The sequence below is a fragment of the Sceloporus undulatus genome, chromosome 6, assembly GCF_019175285.1.
Source record: "Sceloporus undulatus isolate JIND9_A2432 ecotype Alabama chromosome 6, SceUnd_v1.1, whole genome shotgun sequence".
Classification (NCBI taxonomy): domain Eukaryota; kingdom Metazoa; phylum Chordata; class Lepidosauria; order Squamata; family Phrynosomatidae; genus Sceloporus; species Sceloporus undulatus.
Genome location: NC_056527.1, coordinates 79,410,481 through 79,434,864, shown reverse-complemented (window position 1 = coordinate 79,434,864; position 24,384 = coordinate 79,410,481). Strand labels below are relative to the sequence as shown.

Genomic DNA, 24,384 nt, shown 5'->3' with positions numbered 1-24,384 from the left:
AGCCGCGTTTCGTGCGAAAAAGCCGAAAAAAGCACCAAAAATTTTCTTCGTAACCCGAAAAAACATTCGTAACCCGGAACAATGATTTCCAATGGGATTTTTTTGTATCCCGAAAATTTCGTTACCTGGGTATTTCGTATCCCGAGGTACCACTGTATAATGTTGTTACCTAAAAAATACCCTTCCAGATGTAATGTACCAACTGCTACATAAAATCATCATGGTGATTTATTGAATCCCTTTTAAACAAGTGAGTGGTGACACCATTCCCTTTCTTAATGCTCATATTATCTTTCAACTTAATAAAGTGGTTTTTCATGTTTCCAAAGCTGAGCAGAAAGTCTTATGCTGGGATCACTTCAGGGAGGGAGAATTCAACTAGTAAAATGCTGATAACACTCAGCTCCACTTCTCCTTGCCATTGGAGTTAGCTGGGGCTGTGCAGATGCTGGACCAATGCCTGCATGCTGTAATGGGCTAGATGAAGGCTGGTAAACTGAAGTTGAATTCCAGCCAGTGAATGTCTCTGAGGGGAGTGCAGGGAGCTTGGCCCGCACAGGTGACACCACTGCTCCTCAGACATCTGCCTTTGGGCAGAATTGGGCTGTAGCATCCGCCTGTTTCTCTTTAAAATGCTGAAGAGATGGTGTGAGTGGGGTACGGCTCCATGGGAGGAGAAAAAAGAGGCTCCAGGTTTGTTTTTAATTAAACATTTAATTTTTAAAAAAAAATTTTAAATTATTTTTTTATTCTTTCAAATACATGTTAGTCTCAATCTTGCTTGGTTGTGAATGATGTTTTCTTATCCATCAGCAGCGAAAGGAGTCTGAAACCCAATGTCAGACAGACACGAAATATGAAGTTGCTGCAGGACAGGCTAAAGATAACACCTGGGCTGACTTTAACAACTCTGGCTATGTATCAAGGTAAAAGCAAGCATTTGAGTTTGGTAAAAAGCATACATTGCCCAAGCTTTAAAGGGAGGAGAGGGTGCTATTTAATCAGCTTTCAGTTTCATTAACTGTCGTATGCATTTTCTCTTGAGGAGAGAGCTGTCATTTTTTTCTGAGTAGATTACTGCACTACACTTTTATAGTGCTGCTATTCCACTTTTACTGCTCTGGTTGCCTCCTGTTGCATTCTGTGATTTGCAGTTGAGGGAGAGGCATTTAGAATTCTCAGCCAGAGAACTCTTAGGCGTCACTCAACTACAAGCCTCAGAATGCAACAGGAGGTAGCCAGAGCTGTAAAAGTGGAATAGCAGTACTATTAGAGTGTAGTGAAGTAATGTGGAAAGTCCCCTCTTTCCAGAACTGATGTGCTATGCTACACAACAAGCCATTCCCAAGTTTCACAGGAACTTCAGAAGTGATGTCTTACAGAGCTTAGGAAACTGTTGTTGAAAAAATAATAGATGGAAAGTAATGTTTTTATGCATCACGTTGGCATCTGAATAGTGGTGCTTAAATCTAGAGGTGGTAACTAAAATATTAAGGTGATAGTAACAATAGATGAGATTAAGATTTAAAATTACCATTTCCAATAAATAAGGGATCATAGCCAGGATTTGAGTATTGCTTTTATGAGAAGCATTTTTTTTTCTTCATTAAAAACTACCTTAATTGCAAGAAGTTACAGTGCAAAGTAATGAATGGCCATATTCCATTGTTAGAGCATATGGTCTTTATTCAAAAAGTCTCAATATCAATCTCCTACTGGGACTCAGACTGTTCTCTGAAACAGCTTCCTTGGGTCCTATGTCAAGAGAAATGCAGACGCGCCCCCCCCCCCCAGTTCATCCCATTATGGAAATACAAGCTAATTCTTCAACAGTCTAGTTTTAAAAAGCCTTCTACCAAGGAGATTGGCAGAGGAAGCACACTTCTGTCAGGCTTTCATTTTTGTGTAGAAGGAAATCACTTTCCTTCGGAGCTAGCACAAAAAGGAAGAAAATTGTCAGAGGAGACAGAAAGTGATCTGTTGCTGCTCCATCAGAATGTTCAATCATCTACACTGAATTTCTGTTCACCTGGACCTAGCAGGTGCATTGTTCAGCATAAAGTGTTGCATACCTCAACTATAAGTTGACCTCATGTATCAGTCGAGGCCAAGTTTTGGGACCAAAATTATGGATTTTGATACGACTCATGGATAAGTCGAGGGTAAAATGTAGGGTCACGTAACAAAGGATTTAAAGGATGAAGCAAATGAAAACAGTGTCAAAGAACTTACAATATTCCAGCAAGCATAACTGTTTGTGCTCACAATAAAGGGTGGGTGGATGAGAGAATAGAGGTGGGTCAATGCTTCCGGGACAGAGTATAATCTTGCTTTTCACCAGAGGCTGGTTCCTTTTTTAAAATAAGAGTCAAAGTACAGTACTAACATTAACTCATGGATAAGTCGGCTTTTGGGGTCAATTTTTGACTAAAATTTCTAGACTTATACATGAATATATTCAATAAGTGAACAACAAACATTTCTTTAAAAAGATAGTCAGGTGTTGATTATGTGTCATTTCTTGCAGATATCTAACAGATTTTGAACCAATTCAGTGTTTGGGTCGTGGGGGATTTGGAGTAGTTTTTGAAGCCAGAAACAAAGTAGATGATTGTAACTATGCTATTAAAAGAATCCGTCTACCAAATAGGTAAATATTTTGTTTTAGTTATGTTTATGTAATATGCCACTAGATGGCACAGTTGTTCCCTTAACGGTAGTCATCTTTTCTTTTTATTCTCAATTTATCCAGCAGATCAAAGTGGCTTTTAAAATTGTAAAAATTACATCATCAAATATAGTAAGGGTTAAAATTGCTAACATGAGTATTTTCTGTGTGCATACTTGAAAAGTTCAGTGGTCACCAGGAGTGGAGGAGGAACTTTTTCTCCCCTATCCATTGTAGCCGAATATGGGATGCTTCTGATTTTAGGAGGAATTGAGAAGAGCATGTGTGTTTGATAGAGACATAGTGCTTGTGTCACAACTGGTGATTTGGTTTCCCAGCCTTTAAAATGATAATACCAACAGCTGGCAGTACTCCTTTTCAGCCAGTTCATATAAATTATTTTTTGGACCTACTATTGCATTTGGATCCTTTTACTATGACCATGCCAGGTAGTGGTTGTCCCAGCTTAATCACTACTGAACCTTTTTTTGACTTGCAATTTTACTTTCTAAAATTTTAGGGAACAGGCTCGTGAGAAGGTGATGCGTGAAGTTAAAGCCTTAGCAAAGCTTGAACATCCTTGTATTGTTCGTTATTTCAATGCTTGGCTAGAAGCACCACCTGAGAGCTGGCAAGAAAAAATGGACAAACTGTGGCTAAAAGATGAAAGGTATCTCTTTTGGTTCTTGGAAAGTGTCTTCATTTATGAAAACATTCTGTAGATAATGTATTGTGTTCTAGAAGACGAAGACAGGACAGAACTCTGCATTTACTCTGCATTTAATGTTACCAGTGCCTTGGAGTACAATATTTGACTCTGGCTATTTATTGATATCAGATTTTGGGAATAGGGTCACAAGAGTGCTATTTCACAGGAAGCCCTGACACATTCCTATAGAAGTGCTCAAAGGATATTCCTTGTATGCGGTTATGTGTACTTTTAAAGTCGGAAAATTAATAAGGGGGAAAAGTACTTGGTGATGATTTGTAATAAAAAAGATAATTTACTTTACGTTAAACTTATTTAATTGTGAGTTTTTCATAAGAAAATACAAAGCTGTGCTCCTCTTTTTATTTAGCCAGTGCATTTTAAGATGAACTAAAATTTTGTATTTTTTCATTCCCTCTCTGTGTTCTTTTTAAAAGTATTGATTGGCCACTCAGTTCTCCCAGTCCAATGGAAGTGCCAACATTTAAAATTAGAACTGAGCCATTTTCTGCAAAGGAGCAGATTGAAGTTATTGCTACACCTATAGAAAGGAAGACCTTACTCTCTGTTGGGATACCTTGTGGCCAATCAGATTCATCAGAGAGCCAATTTTCCCCCCTGGAGTTCTCTTCTGTTGATAACAGAGACTTGAGCCAGATGGCAGATCCTTTGTCAAACATGAAAGACAGCCTCCTCACTGACTGTGATATAGAGCATAGTACAGTTGATGAAAATGATCCTGGACATTCCTTTGAACTTTGTCTTCCAGCTGCACCAAAAGTAAGGGTGAGGGAAAGGACCTCTTCATCTATTGTTTTTGAAGACTCTGGTTGTGACAATGCTTCTAGTAAAAAGGAAAACACTGGTGATTTACTTGAGGATAGCCACTCTGGAGATAAAGAACCAAGCACAAAAGGATGTAGTAATAGGATGTCGTCATCAGCAAGTCCTTTGTCTGTTTCTCCACCAAGACCAACAACATTAAGTTTGGACCTCTCTAAGAATTCTGTACGAAAACCCATGCCTACTACACCAAAAGTGTACCTTTACATCCAGATGCAACTCTGTAGGAAGGAAAACCTCAAAGACTGGATGAGCACAAGATGTACTATAGAGGAAAGGGAACGGACAGAGTGCCTGTTGATATTCTTACAGATAGCAGAAGCTGTTCAGTTCTTGCATAGCAAAGGATTAATGCATCGAGACCTCAAGGTTTGTATTGAAAACAACACTCTATGACAATATTTTTTTTCTGACCCCAGCACAAACTGCCAGGTTGCCTTGTGTCTACTTGGAAACACTATGTATTTCTCATGGGGGGGGGGCATTGCTATTTGTCCTTAATTTGTTAGCTGTGTAAAAAATCCAGATGGAAGACATGAAAGATACCAAGCATCCCACACGCAGGCCTTGAGTGGATGATCCAAAATATGAATGGGCAGTTGCAGCACAATACTCCCACACTAACCTATACTTCTTCCTTGTGGAATTTCACCACATTGGTTTTTAAAGAGAACTGTGCTTTTGACACAGCTTTGAGAAGACATTTGAAATGTTCTGAATAGGATGATACAATAAATTGTACAGCAATAAATTTTACGCTGCTTTACAACTGTTCCTTCTAGCATGGTTCACTGTATCACGGCATTGATCATTAAAATGCTATGATTGTTAAAATTCCAAAATTTTGCCTCCCTTGATTGTCTGTGTGAGGCATGCTTATCTTCTAAAAAGAACTTGAATATTAATAGCAAAATGGGGCAGAATGAAATAAGAGGAAGTGTGTTAAGAACACAGTTGTATGTTATTTTTATTGTGCTTTATAATGTTTGCTTTTTTTAGATTTGTTGATGTGGCTATGATTAGGATAATCTAAGCGTAGTTGTATCTTAGACTATGAAACTCCTTCCCAAGGAAGGCCCAGTTGGCCCTCTCCCTGCTCTCTTTTTGCTAATAGGCAAAGACCTTTTTATTTGAATAGATCTTCAGTTTATAACTAATCAGAGCAGAAGGGTTTTTTTTAATGAGGTGTGGTCCAATGTTTACTATGGTCTGAATGTGTTTTAAACTTTTAATTTAATGTTTTAATTTGATACTTTTTAATAGCTTAAATGATATAACTGAGAGAGAGCATGCTATATTTGTTTTTAAATTCCATCGTAGGGTACTTTGGGTCCCATATTGGAAGGAAGGTGGAATGTAAATTAAATAAATACTGGTTGCCTCTTGTTCTCTTAAGGTAGGATGTTTATATATAGGTTTGTTTGTTTGTTTTTTAGGGAGGAAAAACACCCCCAAGGGCCTGGTTGCAGTTGTGCATGCTTTACAACAGCTGTGATCTGGCCAGTTAGGCTGAAGAATAGGAGTTATAGCCACCATAGAGAAGTCTCATTCAGGAGAGGCAGTGTGAAAAACACAAATTTTCTCTCCCTCTCTTTTTGGTCTTTGCTAGTTGTGATATATTTTGCCTTTTGGAAAAGAGAGGAAACAAAGAGTGGTAGAGTTCACACATGGGGAAAAGGTAATGAGCTAAGTAGACATAGGAAATGTGGATAATATGCTATTTTAATCTCTATGTGTGTTTACTTGTTTATTTTCTAGCCTTCCAACATATTTTTCACAATGGATGATATAGTAAAAGTTGGGGATTTCGGGCTAGTGACTGCAATGGACCAAGATGAGGAGGAACAGTCTGTTCTAACACCAATGCCAACATATGATAGGCACACTGGACAAGTTGGGACCAAGCTTTACATGAGTCCAGAACAGGTGCGTTCTGTGCCTCACTCTTCAGCTCTCATAAAAGAATATTTTATAATGTCTTTTTTGGCTATGACTATGACAGTGTGGTGTAGTGGTTTGAGCATTGGGCTACGACTCTGGAGATCAGGGTTTGATTCCCAACTTGAGCATAAAAACCCAGTAGGTGACCATGGGCAAGTCACACTCTCTCAGTTTCAAATGGCAATGGCAAATCCCTCTGAAGGAACTTGCCAAAAAAAAACTCCATGTCAGGATCGTCTTAAGGTCCCCATAAGTAAAAAATTACTTGAGACCACACATCAAGAACAAATGACATATCAGCCTGTTTTGAATCTTTTAAGATGTTTGTGGCGTTGGTTGTGTTGAAACAATATAGTCCTGAGTCCTGTTAATTAATTAGAGCAGATCCATTGAGTTAATTGTTGACTACTGCACCAGTACATAGTTAGATCCCATTGAAACAATCCAATGAGTATCCAGTTTGTTTGGGGGTGGGGGCAACTGGCTTGCATGTTGTAAACCACTTAGAGACTGCTTAGTTCAGTATGAAGCAGTATAGAAATGTAAATGTTATTGTTTTTTTCCCTCTGTTCATAAAATTCCCAAGCAAGCTAACATGTCAAAGACTATGCATGTTAAACAGCCACAGAGTTATGGGTCAACTGTATGTATTTGAAAACCAGGGTAGGGAGGGAACAATGGTGTATCCTGAACAAGTACTAAGCCAGCTGGTCGACATATCCTCCATTAATATATTTATTTATTTATTAAATATCCTGCCTTTCTACCAGCAACATTGTTCATATGTTGTGGAACCCTCTTGTTCTTCAGACTTTGGTGTGAATCTCAGTTAGAAAAGATCTACTATTTTCATTAAAGTATTTTGTATTTTTGAACAATTCCTCAGTGACCTTCTTTTGGCTAAAATTGCATCAGCACTCCCATCTGAGGTTGATATTCAGTTCAGTTATCTTTATTTGCACTTAATAGACCATAAAATCAAGAAAATCATATTATATATTAGAATGAGTGATTCACTTCAATACAGTGGTAAAAGTAAGATGTACGGGCTAAATAGCCCACATACCCACATCATTTTTTGTTATTGAAAAACACCTAATGAGCCTTCTAGTGCCAATGTTGCCGCATTTTACTCCCTGCCCACAGTCCTTAAGCCTGATGAAGGGAGGAGAAGGCTTTTTCAAAACCATAAGTAACTTCAGTTCATATTTGGTGTAGGGGGAAAAGGTTCCTCCTGAGTATAAATCAGATCAGTAGGGCCTGAAATGGTGGCCACTCTCTGCCTCTTTCAGGTGCAAGGACCTTTTTCTGGGAATCAATGCAAGACATAGGAGGAGGAGTGGGAGGGCTGTTATTTGCCCTTGGGAAGTTGTAGCCCTTATTTTAACATGAAATACAAGCACTTCTCCCTGATTATTAAACTGATTGAAATGCCAAGAGAAAAGTGGGTTATAAATTGGAGGGATATGTGGAAGGAATATGCCCTATATCTTCATTTTGTCACTTGATGTATTGCTGTTTTAAGGGGTAAATAGTTGAGTTAGAGAGTTAAGTATGTTACATTTTTAGAACATTCAGAACTATTTTCTTGTAATTGATACTTCCAGATGGGAGGTCTTGTATCTTTACTGTAATTCATTTCTTTTAATATTCATCTTTCAAACAATTTACTTTGTGCCTATGAAGTTTCAGATACTATTATTGGATCCATTTAAAGTATTTTGTTAATCTTAGCTGAAACAGGGCTCTCTCTAGTCCTGTATGATGTGGTTTTTGATAACAGATAAGAATAAGGAGTAAATGTGGCTTATTTAATTTCTGAAGCTTGCTTTATTGCTGATTTTTATCTTGAATTTTACAGGTCTATGGAAATGCTTATTCACACAAAGTGGATATCTTCTCTTTGGGTCTGATTCTGTTTGAACTCCTTTACCCTTTCAGCACTCAAATGGAGAGAGTCAGGGTAGGTGTGCTCCTGCTAGAAGCTATACTTTCTACGTCACTTAAAGAATGTTTTCTAGTTTAGCAGCAAAATTACACTTGGTGATGGAATTGTGTGCTTCTATGAAGCAAGAGGCTATGCTTACAGCAGCAGTGCTACTGATAAGGTCTCCCATGTCAGGCAGGCTTTTGTTGAGGAGCCAGAGTAAATGTACCAAACAGCTACTGGAAAGCAGCAGTAGTTGGTAGGGGGAGGCACTAGCAGAGGAGATCTCTCAGAGGAAACAGCAGCGGCACTATATCTAACACTTGTTAGTACTGCTCCGAAGAAGACAAAGTAACCCCCTTTTTAATGTCTTTTACCACAAAAATTATGTGAGACAATTCAAAACAAAACAAAAAAACGATAGAGCCAGAAGATGAGACTCCCACATCAGAAGGCACTCAGTGAGCTACTGGGATACAGTAGGTATCATAAGTACTTCTGTGGCTAATGTCACAACTGGACTTAAGCTGAAAAGACGATCATCTATTGACATGATGAAAGGAAAGTTCAAAGCTGCACAGCACATATTATAAAACCATGGAATGTGAGAAGCATGAGTCAGGGGAAGCTAGACATAGAAAGCAAGACATGGAATGTTTAAACACCGCAATACTTGGGTTGAACAAACTAAAGTGGACAGGAATGGGACATTTTGAGTCAACCCTAGGCAATTGAAATAATGCAAAAGTAGGAAACAACAGAATCACCAATTGTAGGGAAATTTGGCCTAAGATCAAAAAATACAGCAGGCGAGCATGAGCTTTGTGAAGCCAACAGTTTGTTCATGGCAAACACATTCTTCAAGTGATCAAAGAGGGTCATGGAGTCGCTATAACCTGAAGTTGACTTGATATCAGCTAACAACAACAGGTAAAATGATAGAGGGCTATATACTGCTGAAATGCAAAAAGTGCATAAGCAGAAGGTTACGTAATAGTTGTCATAAATACTGGCATGGGCTTCTATTCCATAAAGCTGCTAAAGAAACTGTAGATGACAACTAAGTACTTCTAAAGAGTTCTGGGGGACCTGCGGCTGGATTTGTAAAATTATATTCCCATTGCAAGCAGTTCCAGATTATTATCATGTCCTAACATGGGATACAGATTAGACTGGGGGAGAGTTTGCCTGTCGAAACTTGTACTTTTCAAAGCTTGTATAATGTAATATAATGTAATGTAAGAGATACCCATCTAGTCCCTAGAAACATGTTGTGAAGCATTCTTATAAATTAGATATTTATTCTGTTATTTTCACATCGCATTATCAATACTTTTGCAGTATTTATAATGCAGTATGGTGGGATAGACCCTGTTAGGTAAAGTGTTATGAAGTTCAAACTGACAGTCCCTATTATTACTAATGGTGTACAATCTAAAATGTTAAAATGTGCGGAATAAATTACAGAGCTGGGACTAGGAGTGTGGGCAGCTTGTACAGTATAGGTTATGTGTAGTTAGTAGAAGAAACTGGATCTTATTATTAATGATGGGCTTGAAAAATATTCTATATATTGTAGAAAACATTACTTCAGTTCTGTTATCTGAAGTACAGTTTGGGACTTAAAGCTGGAGCATGTATGTGATTAATGGAGAACACTGTTTTAAGTAACAGTACAAATACCTTTTAAACATGTTGTTACAGACATTGAGTGAAGTAAGGCACTTGACTTTTCCTACCCTATTTATTCAGAAGTATCCACAAGAGGTAAGTACACATTTAAATTCTAAGTCTTTATGTATCTGTTAGTCTGGAGCTTTTCTTGGACTCTTTTTCCTTCACAGGACTGCTCAATTTCACATTTCATAATTTTAAATTGCCAGTGATTACTTGCTAGGTCATGTAGAAGAGAATGATGATGATTTTTTTTATATCCCACTTTTTCATCCCTTAATTCAAGATGACTTACAAAAGATAAAGCAGATCAACTCAACATTCACATTGTATGAATTTAAAATACAGTACATCCATGCCAACCGCGAACTTGGCATCAGCAGATTTGAGCTCATGAACAGCAAACCCCAGTTTTTTAAATGGGCATACGTACACACCCATTGAAAACAATGTATTTGAGCATCCACGTTTTTTTGCTATCCGAGGGTAGCAAGGGCCCAACTGTATACTTAAAACTATCAACAGAATTAAAACCATACTGGATAAAAAAGGAAACCAACAAATCTGGATAATATATCACATTAATCCATATACCACCAACCTTGTCTTTCCCTTTTTCAAACAAAATGCTCAGTAAAGAAAATCCAGAATTCTAATTAAATATGGTGAGGGCCAGTGTAGTGCAGTGGTTTGAGTATTGGACTACAACCCCCAAGACCAGGATTCAAATCCCTGCTCAGGCATGGAAACCCACTGGATGACTTTGGGCAAGTCACATTATCTCAGCCTCAAGGGAAGCCAAAGATAAGCCATATCTGAAAAAAATCTTGCTTAAAAAAACCCTATTATAGGATTGCCATAAATTGGGGGGGGGGGGGCAAAACACAGCAACAAGAATAAGTAGATGTAGCTGTGAAAAATTATTTCCAGCCTGCAAAAGGCTGAACCATGGTGGATTAAATTGATATGCATAGTGAATGATGCATAACTTAGAAAAGTTGACGTAGTGGTTGTCATTTCAAAGGGGATTTTGTCATATGTTTAGTCTGTTTTTGTCATTATATGTATTGTGATGTCAATGACATAAACTGAAGTTAAGAATAAATTTTATTTCATATTCCATTTGTTTTTATTTATTTGCAATGTCCATATCATTGATTGGCTTATTGTAGTAGTACTAGGTAGAGTATGAACTCCATTCTGGGAGAAAGGCAGGATATAAATCCAGTGTTCAAATTTATTCAAAATAAATAAACGTTAACATTATTTTTAATAAGTATATTTACAACTTTCCTATTTGCAAATTTGTGTACCACACAAATGTATAAACAATAATAGTTAAGCAGAAATATCACAGTATAGTCTTAAAGGTTCAGTGCCATAAAATTTAGCAGTACTGTATTAAAACTGCCCCATCCACTGCATCTATGCTATAGAATCCACAAGTGGTTTTTCTAAGTGGTTTGTTTGCAACCTGGTTCTTCTGATCATGTTAAGGAGTTCTCAGATACAGTGATCTATACTTGCAAAATTCTTGAAAGCATTTTATATTCACCTCACCCTTTATATCCTTTATATTTACCTAATTGTGAATATGTCTGTTTTTCATTTCAATCTGTGATTGTGTTCAGAACATCATCTGTGGTAGATTGTCTTGTTGGATTTCATTGTGGTCCTGTGACTTAAAAACATGGGGAAGCTTGATCCAGTTGTGACCCAGTTCTTGTGTCCTTGATATTTGTCCTTCATAGCTCGCAACCTAAAGTGAGGAAAGGACTCACTATTTGAGTCCAAGAGCTACCCTGGCCGTTTAATACTACAAGATCATGTAGATGGATATTTGAGCATATTTCACCTAGAATTAGATTTAAATTGGCTCCCACACACACCACACAACAGAGTTTGTAGATCTAACTCAGGGGCTCTACAGATCGTCCCTGAGGGGCAGCCTGCAGGCACCTCCATTTTCGCTGGATAAGGGCCATGGCAACTGCATGCCATGCCCCTGATCCAGCTTTTTCAGGGTGCAGTAGCCATGGTGTTGCAGCTATATGGGGCTCCTTTGGTGTTGCATCATGCAGATGTAGTGCTGGAGGAGCGCTATGATGTCACACACTGTGTGGGGTGGCACCACGGTGCCCTGGGGGCAAGAGCAGGGCATGCATCATGGAGATGCTATGGCCCAACTCTGCCCCCAGGCTGAGCCAAAGTGCCGGTCTGAAGGGCCCCTCAGTTACTAAAATCCCAAGTGGCTTCTAAAGTGGGAAGCTTTTACCAGCTGAGAGGCTGCAGAAACCCCTATTCAAGAGAGCTTAGAGTCCTCTGTGTTATCCATTTGAAGTGACAAAGACTATTTAATGGTTGTATCCTGTTGGTGACACTTTCTGTGTCCTAGCGTGTCTAATTCCCCCCGCCCCAATGTGACTGAAATACTAAATATATTGCACAGTTACAGCTTAGCTTCACAGAGTAAGCAAAGAATCTATCTCTCTGTAGGCATTCTTATCCTTTATCTTTTATTTCTATCTCTGATTCTGCTCCCCCGCTTTTGCTGTTTATCTAATCTATCTTCTTGATTCTTTCTTTCTGTCCCCTTTTTTCTTTTTCTGCATGAGGAGCCACAGTGAAGCACAATCTCTGCTCTCACCTGCTATGCCACAAAATATTTTGCAAATGGCTGAGAAGTATCTGTACATTCCCTTTGTAGTGAGATGGTAGTGTCTAGGCATTGATGGTAACTGAATGCTTTTCACTTTCTGAAATCACACAGTGTATTATTTTCTGTTTAGTATGCAATGGTAAAGCACATGCTCTCTCCAAGTCCTACGGAAAGACCGGAAGCTGCAGACATTATAGAAAACCCTGTATTTGAAGACTTGGAATTCCCAGCAAAACCTGTGCTGAGACAGAGATCACGGACAATGAGTACCTCTGGAATGAAGCATTCAAGATAGTTGACTAAATAATCTGGAATAAGTACGACGAATCAACCTTATTGTGGTCAGTTCAGCAGGAGGATTCAGTGTCAAGCAGTATCCCTGGAACATTCCCATTCTCAGCTTTATTTTCTCATGTCATATTTATGTCAGCTATCTTTGGATGGAGCTAAGAATTTGTTTAATATTTTCAGTTCTCTTGAAGCAAATGACTTTCACTTCATATGATGGCGTATTTTAGTCCTGATACGCTCTTTAGTGTGTCGACTTTGTAAATATTGTCTAGGAAATTGAGAAGGATAACTATTATGTAAATAGAATTAAATTCTGTATTTTTATAGAACCAGTTGGTCTCTAACCCTGACATATAGTCTTGATTACATTAAGACATGATGATGATCTTAAAGTAAACTAAAATATAAAAGCCTCTATTTTGTCCCTGGAGGATGACATGCACAATGAAAATGGGTCTACTGTGATTAGCCAGTTGTAGAGCAATTGTGATTTGTTTCTATTCAGTAGAGATTGTTAAAAGTTTTTTAGATGATGATGGAAAAAGATTTGGCAGGCTTGAAACGCCACAGTAACAAATGATGCATTTATTCAAATTTTTGTAATTCCTAGAACATAGTGTCCAATGTTAACTAGCAAGCTTGTAATAATCAGGTCTTAACATATTTCTTAAATAAGATGATCTTGCTTGATAACATCTTTTCATTGTAAATATGTTAATTTTTATTTATAAAATGGCAAATCAATCCTTTTGGGTTGGTGGTGTACAGTATGCACTTGGAACAATTGTTAGGTGCATTTAATTACTGCGACTTCTTTCAAGTCTGATTTAATAAAATCTTTTTTATTTAAATATGGTTGTCTTGTCTTGAAATTATAAATTGAATAATTTGATTTCAGCACTGTGTGAAAATCTGACCCCAAAGAGCCATCATTCTGTATATGGGCAGGCAACGTGCAATCCATGAGCAACCTATGGCACTTGGAACCTTACTGTGTGGTTCTGTGGTACCCTGGCTGCTCCTCGCTGTCCCTATTCCAGAAAAACCAGATTCTTCACAGCTCACCAAGCTGTGGGCCAAGGCATGTAAGGGGATCTATGCCCACATGCTGGGTCTCAGGAGTACTGTGAGGGAGAAGGCTAGCTTAAACCTTATGCTGTTAGCAAGCCTGATTAACAATGCCATTTCCCTGAAGTAGCAGAAGAAAGCAGCCATCCTGATAACTGCAGGAAAGTCAGGTGAAAGCCTTGTGTCTCCCCTCTCCTGGAAAACTTTGTGGATGTGATGTTTGTGGATTATGGAATCTCCCAGCCAGTGGTACAGCTCCCAAAGGGATCTGAGGGAGTTTATACATGTAAGTGTACTCATGTTGTAGCCCTGTGAGTGCAGTGCACATGGTTGGCAATGCAAAGAACAGTAGCAAGGAGAGTTTAGTTTTCCAGTGCACACATGACCCTTTGGTTGCTAGCTAGCATACTTTGATTCTTACTGTCATATACTAAGTGCAATTATATTTTTTTCTACTGAAAAACATATGGAATAAATAAAGGAAATGCATCCATTAAAACTGAATGGACAAGTCTTCAACTTGTGCCTAATCCTAGACTAGTGATTCTCAGAATGTATTGCACATCTTCTTTAAATGTATGGACAGATGCATGAGTATGTGTGTATATATTTGGATGACAATACGTATGCTGTTTTCATTCATCTGCCTTCCACCTCTGCCTGTTTAAGTGCTCACTTACTTAGCAATACTTAAATACTTAGCAAGGATAGTAGTAGAAATAATAATGAAGTTCATATTCATCTGTGCTCTTCAGAGCTGCAGAAGACAGCTGTTTTTTCACAGTGTACTCTTGGGTCTTGAGCTGTTTTTGTAAAAGTGGCTATAGATACAATGTCCTCATGAATGTCCACCTGAGACCTGCGCCTACAGGTAAGCAGTTTCTTCAGAGCTCGCTGAAAGTCCCGATTAAGGAAAGCATAGAGCATGGGGTTGATTGTAGAATTGCAATAGCCTAACCACGTAATAATCTTGAAAGTATCAGAAAGAACTTTGCTGGTGGCATTGGTACTTCTAGTGGCTAACCATACATTGAAGACAAAATATGGTAGCCAACACAAAATGAACACAGATATAAGGATGCTTATTGTGCGAGTTGCCTTGTTCTCCAGCTGCAGGTTGTTCTGGCGTTTACTGTGTGGATGGTAATGAAGATCAAGGGTCTGAGAAACAATGCGAGAGGCTTTGAGCCGTGATGCACGATAGATGAAGAAGTACATGCTGCACATGACTGTAAAGGGGATGAAAAATGCTAGAGCTGAAGCTATAATGGCAAAAATCCAGTTGGTGACAAAGATGCATTCTTTGGTAGCATCAAAGTCTACACCAGGTATCTCATTCCAGCCTTTCATGACAGGTAAAAAAGAGATCAGGGAGGAGTATACCCACACGATACAAGTCATAATGATACACCTGAAAATGAAAAGAGAAAATTGCTAGTATATTCCCATGTGATCCAATCACTGTAAGTATTGAGCATTAAAGGTGTGCCATTTCTTTTGATCCATACGACAGATGGAAAATAGAAGGAGTCCAGGGATGGTCTAAATATTTTGGTTCTTTATATTTTGGGGTTCACACTTTAACTCCAGAACAAACTATGCCACAAAATCAGATTACTAAAAAGAATGTGTTTTATAATAATAAAGTTCAGCACATACTTGGACCTAAATTCAGTTGCTAATCCTCACTATAGAGTCACTGAGTCAGTTACTGACTGCTAAGTCAAGGCTTAAATAAATCAACTGATTCAGTGGATTTACATTAGTTGAGACTAATAATTGGATTTAGGCCATAATACTTTAGAGCATTTCATATCCCTGATGGCACAGTGGTTAAATGCCTATACTGCAGCCACTCACTGACAAACCAACTTATGAGTTCAGTACCAGCCAGGGGCTCTGGGTCGACTCAGACTGGCATATTCCCGTAGGTTGCTAAAATGAGGACCTAGCTTGAGGGCAATTAGCCTATACTTTGTAAACAGCGCTTAGTACATCAGTAAGCAGTATAATAATGTACTTGCTATGTTAGCCTAGTGAATCTGCTGTTATAAAGGACCTGTATTAATATTCTCATACTGCAAATAGGAGATGGAAGCAAATCAGCTTGCCCAAAGCCTTCTGTTTTGTTTTTTGAAGAAATGGGATTTCAAACAGAAACTTCCTGGGTTGCAAGAAGTCCTTTGGACCTTGTACATTACCCTTACAATTTAGATGCTTTGCTAAGCTTTTACACCAGTTTTGTTTGTGACATGCAGCCCCTTAGTCTCAATCATGAAACACTTTTGACAAATTAACTGAATAGCTATACCCACTTTCAAGTAGGCTTGTAGCAAAAGGAAAATGTATTCAATTCACCTTCAAATGCAAGAACATAGTTTTTAGTGAAAGTTCCAGCAGTTAGTTTATACTTTGTGGTTGAACTGTATATTAAGGAAACAGCTTTTAGCTTTAAACCTCTATTTTGGTGGCACAATCATAGTAACATCCAGTGTTTGTTAACGTTGTTTTAAAAATGCTAAAGTGGGGGTTTTCATGGGAGATCTACCAATGTCGTGATGGGGCTTGCACAACTCTGCTCTATTCAGAGGGCAATATCTACTTGCCTTTGCCGTGACATCCTCTTTGAATAGTGATAGGGAGTAACAACGGAGCAGTATCTGTCAAGGCTGATAAAACACAAGGTGACAATGGAGGCAGTGCAAAACATGACATCAAATGAGATCCAGACTTTGCAGAACTCTCTCCCAAACAGCCACCTGCCTGTTACTTCGTAAACGATACTGAAAGAGGAGACCAAAAAATGCAATGTGAGCCGACAACAAGAAGACTGTTTCATTAGGTTTTTCCCTCTGCAGAGCCAGTTCATTCATACTCATCCTATGGGGGAGGTTCATAGTCTAGAGCAGGGATGGGAATAATGTACCTCCTATATGTTGGATGGAAGCTTTCATCATTCCTCCCCGTTGTCTAAAGCAGTCTGGCAAATGAGAGTTACACTCCATCAACATCTAGAGGACTGCATGATTCACATCCCTGCTGTAGACAGAAATAGCAATACTACGGATTTTTATTGGCACCGTTTTCTTAGCCATTCCAGTCTATTTCCACCTATTTTCTCATGCCCAGTTTCTTATGTTTTCTGCTGAGGTAATTTACGGAGGTGATCTTTCTAAAGATTACTGTCAAGTTTCCTATCTTGAAGAAACACAGTGATTCCTTGCTGACTTTTGTCCTAAAAATAATGCCTGTCTGCAACAGAAAATTTTGGGGATATGTTCCATGGTACTGAGTTGCAGCTAGAAATGGAAAATAATTAATTTGTGTTTGACAGTCTTGGAAAAAGTAGCTTTTTTGCACCTCGTTGCAAGAAGAAAGGCACCTTGCCTCAAGGATTCACATATTTGCAAGGCATGCTGATTATTCTGGAGCAATAAAGTACACATACAGAAAGTATGCATTTCTAAAAATGCAAGCATCTAAAAATGTGTATAGTTTGACAAATGCACAAATACACTTTGGTTAAGAGAGGAGGGATGCCTAGGTAAAATGCATAAATAGAAGGGCATGGTAGGCAAAATTCATAAAAACGAATTAAAAAATGGGTGGTTCCAAACCAGTTTCTGGAATAAATAATGGACTGGATGAGGACCAAGTATCTGAAACTTAATCCCGAGATGGTTCTTAGTTGGAAGACAGATCCGGGTATGGGGTTGTATTTTCCCTGAAAATATAAGTTACCTGTTTGAGGGACACCTGTGGATTCAGCCTTCAGGTTTCTGCAGTGACCAGGAGTACATTTGCATAGTTAAAACTAGTGTGTCAACTCCTTCCATTCCTGGAGGTTATGGTGGTACACATCTTAGTCACATTCCATTTGGATGATTGTAGCATACTCTATATGTTGCTGCCTTTAAAGAGTATTAGCTGGCCTAAAAAGCCACAACCAGGTTGTTAATTCAGATTGGTCTTAGGGAGCACACAACTTCCTTGTTAACATCAGTTTCACTGGCTACTAGTTTGTCTCGGAGCAATGCAAAATGCAGGTTTTGATGCATAAAGCCCAATATGACAAAGCTCCACACTGTCTACTGGATCATACCCTCCCCTCCCATACACACATACACACACATGTGCCTACACATGACCTGAGATCTTCAGGCCCAACTACCTTTAAGGACAAGCTTTCCCTTCTTATGACTGAGAGTTCCTGCATGGCAGGGAGTTGGATTGGATGGCCCTTGTGGTCTCTTCCAACTCCACAATTCTATGGAGAGTGTGACTTCCCCAAGATCAACCAGTGGGCTTCCATGCCCAAGTGTGAATTTGAACCATAGTTTCCCAGAGTCCTGAGTCCTATTCAACTAATATTGCCAGAGGATGTCCCTTATTTGAAGGCCAGAAAGCTTGTTTCTTATTATAAGGCATGTCCTTTTTTGAAGGCCATAAAGCATGTCCCTTATTATAAAGAATGTTCCCTCTTTGAAGATTGGAAAGTTTTTCCTTTTAAATAGACTGAATTAGATGCCAAAAAGACAAACATGTGCATCATGTATGTTATAAATGAGAACAGTAGGTCCTTTTTACAGAGAAATATATGGCCAAGTGAAGTGAATCAATACTTTCGTTTGGTATTTAGGCAGAACATAAGCTTGTGTATAGCTACTTCTATGTTATTAAGAATTTCTATTGTCTCTTATTGCTATTTTGCAAGCCTGGCCAGAATATAGGCAGCATTCAAGCCACTATCCTATACTGATTGATTTCTTAGCAATCTTTATTTTCTTCTTTATTATCTAACGCAAAGGTGGTATCTTTCCAGCAACAGCACCCATTAGTGACTAGAGATGGGGCAAACCTTATGTCAACAGGAAACATTTTTTCTTTAGCAGATTTCTTACCTGAATGGCATCACTAGACAAGCCACAAGAAGATCCGCCATAGCCAAGGACATGATAAACATGTAGGTGATGGTCCGGAGCCTCTTTTCCATCAATGGGCAGATAAAGACCACAGTATTTCCCAGAAGAGTCAGCAAATCAATAAAAGTGAGTATCATTCCAACTGCTATTTCCTTGAATCCAATCCCTGCTTCTGTTTGGTTTCTACTTCCTTTCACCAAACAGAAGGTTGCAGTACAAGCATTGCGTAGCAAAGATATATTGATATTCATAGTCATCTTCTCCACGATTATGGCTTAAGGCAGAGGAAATAAAACAAATTTACCCAAGTTGTGGAAAGAAAAATAGAAGACACTGTTGCTTTATTCACTAACTGGGGTGACTCACTTGACTGAGTAGCCTGTCATCATTAAGTCATTATTATCTATTCATAGCAACTGACTGCAATACTGGGGATATAAGTGCTCAGAGATATTCCTTGTAAGTGAAGTATTTCATTCATTAGGCAAAGAGAGGGGTGAGAGAACACTAAAAACCACCACATGGAATAGATGTTTCCAGTGACTCCACTCTGTAACTATGTTGCTCATCATCTCCTCCTCTCATCTGCTGGACACTTTTCTCCTCAAGGTGGATGAATTCCTAATGCGCTTATGCTGCCTCCCCAATGTTCCTGGACTGTACATCCCATCAGCAATAGCCAGCATAGCCAATGGTGAGGAATGCTAGATGTTGCAGCCTAACAACTTCTTAGGGGCCATACTCTGTCCACTCCTGCTCTGGCATGATATTCCAAAGGACAGAAGAAGGAGAATGGGCACAGTGTTCAAGAAAGCAATAATGCTTAGAAATTAGAGATACACTGCAGAAGCAAGATGCTCCCCCACACATAACTTATTATGGTTACCAGAGGAAATACACTCTAGACAGAGACAATTTCAAGGCAGCAATGTGGCAAAATCCCAGCCCCAAAGTCCACAACTGCTTCATTGCTGGGCATCTTTTGTACATACTGAAAGTTGTGTGATAGGCGGTTTCAGTAATAACTTTTCCCCTCTGGCATTGGCATTATTTGTTCACTCTTTTGTTACCATTTGAGAAATTCACCCATCATTCATTCTGCTGAATAATCCTTTGATCCACATATCCATGCATTAGCCCAGAAACATGTAGTTCCAGTATGTGGAACTGAGCTCCAAAATATGAAGGTTTAAATGAGAAATAAATATATAATTCAGTCTATAGGATAAAATGCCTGTGGCTCCATTAGCATTAAGAGACCCATGCCAATAAAACCAAACCAAAATCCTTTGGTATGAATAACTTGGCTTTTATTTGTAAAAAATATTATCTAGATCATGTATTCCTAACATGATCAGTACATAACTCTATACTGGTATTATATACCTGCCTTGCTCTACAGTATTCCTGCTGTTAACTCTTCCTTTGATTTCGTTTTTGCAATTTAGGGACACAGTAAAAACCAAATAGAATAGGAAAGGAATGCTAGATTAAATCAATATAATATCAAGATAAAATCACAACAGAACAAAATTGCAAGGGCATGGTGGCAACAGAGGAGCGCAATGCAAGGTCACTTACCTTTCTTGTGCTTTCTTTGCTATTTATCAATATTTTTTTCCTTTTCCAGCACCAGACTGCCCCTGAGCTTGCCAGCGAAACCAGAATCGCCATCAAATTTGTGAGTCTGCTGGATTAAACCACCTCCTCCCTTCCATGAAGGAGTTCTCATCTGATATCTTTTTTTCATAGCCCTTGTTTCTCATTAAAAGAGAGAGAGCGAGAGAGGAGCAGCTTCCTCAGCCTACACATCCTCTTCTGGCAGAAGGATCCCAGAGACCAAGAACAGAATGTCTGGTAGATATAAATGTAGGCATCTCTCGAATAGAAGACATAACACCTTGCATCAAATCACCTTGTGAGGAGCTGCTTCCCTTAAAGGAATGAGAGGGAAATTTCCCTGATTGCATTCTCACTTGCTATCTACAGGGCAACTAGGGTATTAGTAAATACCAGGTCACACTGAAACAAAACTTTCCCCGTGTGCTTTGTTATCCTTGTGGTGGTGGCAGTGAGCATGATTTAAGGTATTCTGGACATTTGCAGCCACCATCATCCCCTGCTCCCCCAGAAATAGCAATAGCAGCTTCATTGATATACCTCTTCATACTGAACTAAGCAGTGTCTAAGCGGTTTACAACTGTAAGCTAATTGCCCCCAACAAGCTGGGTACTCATTTTAGCCACCTCAGAAGGGTGCAAGCCTGAATCGAGCTTGAGCCCTAGCTGGTATTGAACTCGTAACCTTATGGTTTGCGAGTGAGTGGCTGCGGTACAGGCATTTAACCATTGCATCACCATAAATCCCTGGGGTGATGATAGGAATAGTTGCTCTCACTCTGGTTGGCTTAAGGATACTGCTGTTTGATAATCTAGGGCCCAAACACACAGGCCAAAATAAAGCTGTTTCAAGTCACTTTGGAGGTATGCTGTTTAAATGCTGCATGCGTCCTAAGAGGCCGGAAGCCACGCCAAAGCCATGCTCCACTCCTAAGGACTGGAGTCCAGCTTTGGTGCAGCTTCTGGCCTCTTAAGATGCATATGTCATTTAAACAGCATACCTCCAAAGTGACCTGAAGCAGCTTTATTTTGGCCTGTCTGCTCTACAGAGTTTATATAGAAGTCTCCCTTATCTGGAATTCCAAAATTTGCAATATTCCAAAATTCAAAATTGCCTACATGGGTGGCTGACAAAATTATTAAAATATTGTGTATAAAATTATCTTCAGGCTATGTGCATAAGGTGTATACAAAACATAAATTAATTTCATGTTTAGACTTGGCTCTCATCTTCAAGATATTTCATTATTATATATAAATATTCCAATATCTGAAAAATTCCAAAATCCAACACACTTCAGGTCCCAAGTATTTTGGATAAGGGAGGCACAAGCTGTAATCAAAATTAAAAAAAAAATTAAAGCAAGGAATGTCATAAAGGAAGAGAAGTATTTCTGTTTATTCTGCCTCTCTCTCAAAGCAGGCAATTCCTGAAGATTTAAAATACTGGTTCATATTCCACAAAGGAGTGGAGGAAAATAAAGACATGCAAGAATGAACTTTTCAGAATTGTTTCCCCAAACTTCTCCTCGAGGCCATATCACTTTCACTGCATCAGGCACTGGACTCAGTGGACTGCATCAATGGTGGACTTCCATTCACACAAGATCTGAATAGAGCATACATAGGGGCTCATCTCATGCCCACTGTAGGCCCCAAAGCACCCTGCAAAAAAACAACCCCTAAACATATTCTTGCTATGGGAACAACTCTGAGGGTACATAAAACCTGACATTAGCTCCAGCATTATGCTGGATTTTGTCCAGAACCTGAAGCAGGTTGGCTGCTTCATAGTCTTCTCCATCTACTCATACATGTCAAATGCATGGAGCCAGAGCAGACTTGCAAGCATCAAGAGAAGTATACCCTCCAACTGTTCCAGTTTGGTATAGTGGGCACTGGCCAATGCACTGGAGTCCTGCTTTCTCAGCTTCTTTTAAAATGACCTGGTTTCTCTTTCCGCCTCTCATTTTCTTATTGCATCCTCAGTTTATTTCATTTGCCGAGTTCAAAGTGAAAAGAAGTTTTCAGTTAACTCAGCAGGAGATGGAATCTTTCCCTTCCCAGAAGGCTAATTTGGTGTAATTTTGTTTTCAGGCTTTCCTCAACTCAATGCATAAATCCAAGGGATGTCTCTACTTAAATTAGCAATTTTATATGTACTTCCTCGTTAATAACTTTTGTTCTTTTGTTACCTGGACACACCCTTTTGACCACACTCTGCTGTTGCTCAGCCACAAGTGTCTTGGTTTTCATCTATAAAATGTTGGAAGCTGTGGGAAAAGGTAGTGGAATACTGAGTGGATTGCCAATAGGCAGACTTTATCCAACTTCTAAGGGGATGCTTGCACTGCCTTTAGCAGCTCTGGAGTGCTTTCACTGCAGCAGATCTAGCCCAGGCAATATACCTCTCAAGACCAAGCATGCTACACACTGAGGTCCCACAGAGGCATTCCAGGAGCTGAGGTTTCAAGAACATTAATAGTGATTGCAGATAGTTATCTTGTTCAGATCACAGTACATAATGTGTTTATATAAAGATATAGATATAGATGATGGATAGCTTTTAGAATATGAACTAATCACTCCCCTGTATCCCTTGTCCAAATTGCATGGGAGAACTACCTTTACTTCCCTCCACCATTTTTTTCCAATCTAGACATTCATTACAAAATATGGATTATTATACTCTAAAGGCACCGATCCCATCAGGTTTTGGAAACTAAGCAAAACCAGCCTTGGTTAGTACTTGAATGGGAGACCACCAATAAATACCAGGTGCTGTAGGCTATATTTCAGAGGAAGGATCTGGCGAAACCACCTCTGATTCCTCATTGCTTAAGAAAATCCTATGAAACACATTGCTATTGACAGGTGACTTGAAGGCGCACACACACATTAACAAGCTGTAATGTTTCTAGTCCTATGGACAGTTACCTACAAGCAAGCTCCATTGTACATGGGATTTACATATGAGGAAACATGGATAGGATTTGGCAAGATAATGAGAATGTAAGAAGGAATAAATTAGATGGGGAACTATACAAACTGGAGCAGTATTCAAAGAGACAATCCAGTAGTACTTTTGAGACTAACTGGGGAAAAGCAATAAATATTTTATATAGTACAGTTACGTCTGATGAAGTGGACTGGAGATCACAAAAATGTATGCTAGAAATGTTTAGGAGAACAAATGTACATATGTCTTTTTGTAACATAATAAATGAAGATTGGACTCAGCCTTGAGCCTGGAGACACAACTCTCAGCAGTGGCCAGGTGTTTGTAAAGTTAAAGTTAGCACATCAATTGAACCCATTTCTTGAGATGTCAAATCTAGCTATGTCCCAGTAGCTAGATTTGACATCCCATTTGGATTACTATAATACTGTACTACATTCTACATGGGGCTGCCTCAGGGAGTCCAAAATGCTGCAGGCACATTGCTGACTGTGGCTGCTTACAGGTAACAGGTAACTTCCCTATTGAACCAGCTTCAGTAGCTACCGGTTCATTTCCAGGCACAATTTTACGTGCTGGTTATGACCTATAAAGCCCTGTATGACTTGGGTCCTGACTATCTGGAAGACCATTACTTCTTAATATGAGCCTATCCAAGTTTGGCTTAAATACCCTAAAGATACCAGATCCCACCTAATTTTGAAAGTTAATCAGGGTCAGCTGTGGTTAGTACTTGGATAGGAGACAACCAATGAATACCAGGCGATATTTCAGAGGAAAAAACTGGCAAGAACACCTCTTAATATTTCTTGCCTAAGAAAACCCTATGATATGCATAGGGTCACCATAAGTCTACAGGAGATATGGGCCCACTCCCACTTACCGGAAAATCCGTTTCCTGAACCGATTCCTGAAACCAGTTCTGAAAAAAAACGTGAATAGGGGCCATTTTGCCTGAATTCCATCCAATTCTACCAATAATTAAAATATAGACATTTGCTAATGGCTCCATTACAGTCAGTGGACAGATTATCTATCTATCTATCTATCTATCTATCTATCTATCTATCTATCTATCTATCTATCTATCTATCTATCTATCTA

The 24,384-nt window shown here is 39.0% G+C and overlaps 1 protein-coding gene across 2 annotated transcripts in view; it reads left to right on the top strand.

Annotated features, from left to right (window-relative positions):
* EIF2AK3 (eukaryotic translation initiation factor 2 alpha kinase 3) overlaps window positions 1–13,563 on the top strand; it is a 37,385-nt gene extending 23,822 nt beyond the window's left edge. Inside the window, exons 10-17 of one of the 2 annotated variants that reach the window (XM_042474614.1) lie at window positions 817–926; window positions 2,528–2,650; window positions 3,189–3,338; window positions 3,815–4,589; window positions 5,979–6,146; window positions 8,023–8,124; window positions 9,793–9,855; window positions 12,552–13,563. In XM_042474614.1, coding sequence (XP_042330548.1) covers window positions 817–926; window positions 2,528–2,650; window positions 3,189–3,338; window positions 3,815–4,589; window positions 5,979–6,146; window positions 8,023–8,124; window positions 9,793–9,855; window positions 12,552–12,716 — 1,656 coding nt within the window. In that variant the 3' untranslated portion in view covers window positions 12,717–13,563. Of the gene's footprint in view, window positions 1–813; window positions 927–2,527; window positions 2,651–3,188; window positions 3,339–3,814; window positions 4,590–5,978; window positions 6,147–8,022; window positions 8,125–9,792; window positions 9,856–12,551 lie in introns of both variants that reach the window. The other variant, XM_042474613.1, reaches the window with a different exon arrangement.
* The last annotated feature ends 10,821 nt before the right edge of the window (window positions 13,564–24,384 follow it).